At 44.0% G+C, this 6000-nt stretch overlaps 1 protein-coding gene across 1 annotated transcript in view; it reads left to right on the top strand.

Moving 5' to 3' along the window:
• Window positions 1–1917: 1917 nt before the first annotated feature.
• LTBP2 (latent transforming growth factor beta binding protein 2) overlaps window positions 1918–6000 on the top strand; it is a 134033-nt gene continuing 129950 nt past the window's right edge. Inside the window, exon 1 of the mRNA XM_083446998.1 lies at window positions 1918–2949. Within this exon, the coding sequence (XP_083303124.1) occupies window positions 2426–2949 (524 nt within the window). The 5' untranslated portion in view covers window positions 1918–2425. The remainder of the gene's footprint in view (window positions 2950–6000) is intronic.

Here is a 6000-nt window from a genome sequence, read left to right as displayed (position 1 = left end):
TTAGCTAATGGGGCCTCCGGCTGCTGCCGCTGCGCGATTTCTGTTCTCATCCTGAAGCAAAGTTCTTAACCTGAGGAAATATTTCTGGGTTAGCGGAGTCTGTAACATGAAGCGTATGTAACCTGAGGTACCACTATACTTTTACCTGTATAGGTGTCAGAATACTGATCCTGATCCATTTGAGCAGCAAGCAGGGCTAAATTAGATGTGACATTATTTACATATTTTGCCTTTGCATGATTTAAAATAAATAAATACATGCCATATTCCAACCACACAAGAGCTAAAGACATGACTAATGCCCTAAGCTCAGCCTATTGGGTGTTAGTCAGAAAAGTGTGGGATTCTTTAACCTAAAGGAGCCCAAGCATTCAGTGAGCCTGGTTTGCGTGTCATGCTAAGCCACAGTTAATGCTTTTCACTATGTTTTAACATAAGTGAGCAGCATGCTAGTTCATGCGGCCCAGAAGTCTCCACTCTACTCCTTCTCTGCTCCTGTCCTCTTTGTGCTGGCAGCAACCAACCTTGACTTCTCCTATCATCCAAACCTGGCTCACGGTTTGCTCCTCTGCTTATAGTTCATGGCTTATTTGGAAGAAACAAACCAGATGTGGTTTGTTGCTCCCAGCAAGACATGGCCAGGAGCAGATGAAGCCTGAAGCAGGAACTTCAGAAAAGCATGCACTAGCATGCTGCTCATTCATGTTAAACCACAGTTTAGCATTAACTACAGTTCAATAGGATGTGCAAACATAGCCAGAGGCTAATTCCCCTCTGTCAAACACTCCTTAAAGCCAATATTAGAACCTTGAGCAAAAAAGAAATCAAAGTAATAATTAGGAGCTAGGTAAACCCAAAGCAGCACTGATGAAAAATAAATAAAAAGGTGCCTGTAGCTTCCACATACTAATTGCCACCTTCATAACCCTTTTTGTCACTGGCAGCCATTGTATGTACGTTGTATGTGCTTGCCTGAGAAAAAGAAAATAATTCAAACTCGAATCTATTTGATGGAGACATCAGAATTGCAAATAGTATAAAGAAAGCACACACACGGATGCATGCCAGTGGTTCTTGTGCTTTGAGCTCTGCACTGAAGTGGACCTATAGGCTATGTAGTTCAGTGCTTTACACATGGGCCAGGTTCATTCATTGGTATCTGCAGTTAAAGGATCTCCGGGCCAAACAACATGTTATGTTAAATGTGTGGTTTGTTCTTGCAACTTTCTTTTTTAAGGAGCTGTGGGATTGAGGTTTGATTCAGACTGGAGTGATGGCAGTGGTGGGATTTAAGCACTTCCTCCTGTGCCACAGTCCCGATGAGACTCCTCACTACTTGCACAAAGGAAAGAACAGCGTACCTCCCAGTGCAAATAACCTTGGGGTATTTTGATTGGGACCGTGGCACAGAAGATACTTCCCCCGCACACACGCACCAGCTGCTCCTATTCAGAAAGAAAGGAAGCAAGTGAAACCACACAAAACATAGTGTATAGTTTGGCCTTCATTAAACAGTGCTATTCCGGAGAGCAGAGAGACCCTGTGATCTGGGGATTCCTGTCACTTGTGTCTTGCATCCATTCATACCCACCTTTGCCCCACCTTCAGTAAACAATTACAACTGCGCAGAAATTTTAGCTTGTGCTGCAAATTCAGAAAGCCGACTTGCAGATTTGTTCAGTATGATGGGTGTGTGTGTGTGAGAGAGAGAGACAGCGTGTATGTGTGTTACACACACACACGGACACACACACACACACACACGCACGCACGGACACTCACTTTAAGAGCAAACTTTTTTTTGCATAAGCTTTGAATGGGCTTCTCCGGTTGCTCATGGGTTAATAGTTCTGTCTTGTAAATTGTTTCCCTTTGCCAAAGTGGGTGTTGCTGGAATGCCTCTTGTAAGGAGGGGGGCTGAGCTGTGTCCTCTGGAGAGGGGCGATGTCAGCATCAAAAAGGCACAAAAGGGGGAGGTTTCCAAAAATAAAACTGTCCATCCTCTCCAGAGCCAGCCAGTGCCAGAGGCAAGTGAGAAGGTGCTTGGAGCTGTCTTCAAGGAACACAAGCTCTGACAGCCAGAGGGAGAGAGGGGACGGGGAGAGGAAAGACGGGGCGTTCTCATTCTTTCTAAGGTATGAGGACTGCAGCTGCAGCTTTGGGAAACCTGCACCGTTGGGCTTTCTCTGTGCTCCTGCTCCTCTGAGCATTCCTTCCCCTCCAGACAGCAGGTACTGATTAAGCCTTTTGCGTACATGTACCTGAAGATGTGAATGGCTTCCAAACGTGCCTGAGGAATTTAGCCCAGCTGCCCTTTCTTCCTCCTCCTCCTCCTCCTCTTCTTTTTTCTAAACTCCAGTTGCACTCTGAGTTATATGAAACTTCCAGTTCAACAACTGAGTGTTTTCCCTCTTGGACAGAAACCATGAAGGGATCCTGGAGGAGCCTTCTCCCATTTACTGTAGCTCTTTTCGTAGGGGTTGGCGAATGTCAGAGAGACTTTGTTGGGCAATTTGACCCAAGTCCTTCCTTCAGAGCTGACTCCGGAAGCAGAGAGACGACTCAGCTGAGATTCCGGAGCCAAGGGAGTTCAGGACCCGCAAACAAAGTATTCAGTTTGTTCCAGGTACACAGTTCCCCTTCTCCCTTGGATCATGTTCCTGTCACCCCTAAGACGGATGTAGCCTCTAACGCCTGGGTGAGAAACTTGGCAGGGAGGGAAAACAGAAAGCCGCACTCTGCTCCCACAGACCGCAAGCTCCCTGCTCCCACCAATGTCAGATCCCAATCCATCAATCCTGGGACAAGAGCTGATGCTCCTGGCAGAAGCCCAAGCTGGACTCCACAGAGACAGAGAGTGGACACCTCACACCAGTGGCTACGGAATGGGCCGAGGCCACAGACAGCGACACAGCCGAGGATGCAAAACTCCCGAAGCCGAATGGTAGGGTAAGTGCAGAAACCACTTTCAAACTGTCAAGCAAGGTACTTGCAAGATTTGACAGCTGCTTCCTCACAGTCGGAGTAGAGCTATGATGGCAGTTTTGCTGTCAAACTTTAGTTTTCAGGGCATGGCAGCTAACCCAGAATCTAGTTGCAATGATGTTGTCCCAGAAAATGCCCACCTTTTTCAAAGAAAGAGCGAACTAGCCATATCTTGTATCACAAAAGAATATTGAGACTGTGCAATATACAGCAACAATGCACAGCACTGTCCCATGCATAGCAACAATATGGTCTGCTTAAGCTGTTCTGTCATCTGTACCTGAGGGAGATGTACCTAAAGGTGATTAGAAACATCGCAACTGATAGTTTCAGTGTGGTATATATATACTGTATGCATGCCCAAGGCCTATTCACTGCCTGTGCAATATGCATACACATTGAGACACTGAGTGCATTTAACACACCCACCCACTGTCATTGTGGTGGATGTGCTTTTGCTCAAGATGTTCACAAAGTGTTCATGTGCCATTCGTGTGTACAAAAAAAAAAATCCACTTTGATTTCCAGGCTGTGGGGTTTGCTGCACAGGTCAAGGTTTTGGTGTGCAGATGGACTGTTTTCTGTGCATTATGATGCGCCTCTGTTACTGCCCTTTTGTTAATGCTATGGATCTGTTGATTTTTTAAGAAGAGGGTGTTAAGTAACCTGACCACCTATGTAAAACAAATCTAAACAAAGTATAGTTCCCACACATCTTTTTCTTGCATAAAAATCTTGGTTCTGTGATGTCTACTTTATTAGTATTATTGCTTGCTTAACTGTGTTGATCTTACAGCCCCATGGAATATATCAGGCCATTTAGAATGTACTTGTAATATATTAAACAAGACTACTGGGGTTGCTTTTTTCCCCATTGGGGGTGGTGGGAATATTATTTCAGTTGTCTGCATTATGTTCTTCATCCAAGGAGCTTGTATAGTGCAGATGTTCTCAGACTGTGGCCTGTGGATCACTGATGGTCTGCAAGCTCCTTTCAGGTGGTTCATAGAAATGGTGCAGAACAGGTGAGAACATATGTGCTTGGTGCTTTTTCTCTGAGAACAGAGCTGGAGACTGCTTTAAACAGGATCAGAGTGATCAAAAAAGCTAACAAGGGATTGGTCTAGGGTCTGTGAAATTCATGAGATTGTTTTTGTTTTATTTTTTCTATTTTATTATATTTTTCAAAAATCTTTTCAATGTTATAAGCTACTTGGATATATTTTTGTTATATAGTGGCATATAAATATTTTTTATATAAACTAATAAATAACATGGCACTGTTTTTTAATGATGATGCCAGTAGGACACAGGTAATTAAATGGTCCACCAAGACCCCCAGCAATGTTCAAGTTGTCCACACACACAAAGTTTGAGAACTGCTGTAGTAATGAATAGGGAGGCTTTTATGAACATCCCTCAAGCTGTGTTGCTATTTTAAAATCTGCTCCTAGGGAGCGCTCTGTGTCTGAGTTAGGCTGGGTCCCTCTGCTGCTTTTAAGAGACTCTGGTGATTCACTGTGCTGCTATCACCCCAGCACTTGAACTTGTCTCCAGCATTTTGTGAGGTGCTGATGTCCCACATGTGCCCTTTCCAGTATTTCCTGTGTAGAAATGACAGGGCAGATATGGATCATGGCTAATGCCATGTGTACATTGATTCCCAAGTCTTATTCCATATTTTCCAGTGCATTTCCCTGTCACTTTCCTTATCACAAAAAGTATGACTTTTTGGGGGGAGTGAACTTGTTGTGCAAGACCTCCCAAGCAACTACAGTGGTACCTCGGGTTAAGAACTTAATTCGTTCTGGAGGTCCGTTCTTAACCTGAAACTGTTCTTAACCTGAGGTACCACTTTAGCTAATGGGGCCTCCTGCTGCCACTGCGCTGCCGCTACACGATTTCTGTTCTCATCCTGAAGCAAAGTTCTTAAACTGAGGTACTATTTCTGGGTTAGCGGAGTCTGTAACCTGAAGCCTCTGTAACCCGAGGTACCAGCAATAGGTGATTAAATATCACCCAAAAATAGAGACACTCTGGAAAAGGACTCTAGTGTAGGCTGAGAGGGTTAGCTCCTTCTTCCTCACAGGTATGGACTCTTTAATGTCGTCTTGCTCCTCTGGCTGCAAGAAAAGCAGACCTCAGGAAGGTGTTAGCTTGTACTACACTGCTTAAGGGTCAGACCAGATAAATTCATCCCAGCAAAGAGCTCTTGCATGGACACTGGCCTAGAAAATGTCAACTTCACAGATTTCAAATATATGCTTCATTTTTTAAAAAAACTGAGTATTTGGCAATCCTTACTCTTGCTTCTACCTATATTCCCATGTAAATAAGGCTTCAAAAGGTGTGCAGTCAGCAAACTACTTTGCTGATGCATGCTGGACATAGACTTGCATGCAGAATAGGATCTGCTGTTGAATCACTATAAAGCAGCTCCCAGGAGCGTAGGAACATCAGAAACTGATTAGGATGGCTTCCACTGGCCGGCAGTGTCTCTCCAGGATTTAAGATAGGGAGTCTATCCCAGCCTTACCTGGGAATGCCAGGGATTGAACCTGGGGTCTTCTTCTGGAAAGCAGATGCTCTACCACTGAGCTATGGGCAATTTATTGTGCACTGTGGGTTGAGATGAGGGAGGAATTCAGTTCAGTTTGCAATTTATGGCAACAAGATGCAAACTGAAACACACACACACTTTGGAATTTGCACTTCTCTGAATTTTGGGATGCAGCTCTCCAGCTACAGATTGTGTGCAAAAATGCATATACTACTCAGTGTGTGCCTATAAATGCATATATTGGGGAATATAACATGGAAAAATGCATTCTGTTAGGAAAAGTTGCTTTGCAAAAATGTGTACATTGGGTAAGATTGTGCGCACACAATGTGCATATTAGGAAAATTTTGCACCAAAATGCTGATTAACTTGCATGAGGACTTAAAAATAAATGAAAAATCCAAACTGGTGTGGAAATGTGGTCAACTGAATGTATGGTTGGAAAAAAATGAGAA

This window comes from Podarcis tiliguerta, assembly GCF_965153285.1.
Source record: "Podarcis tiliguerta genome assembly, chromosome: 1".
NCBI lineage: Eukaryota > Metazoa > Chordata > Lepidosauria > Squamata > Lacertidae > Podarcis > Podarcis tiliguerta.
The sequence above is the reverse complement of the archived record's forward strand: the minus strand, read 5'-3'. Positions and strand labels throughout refer to the sequence as shown.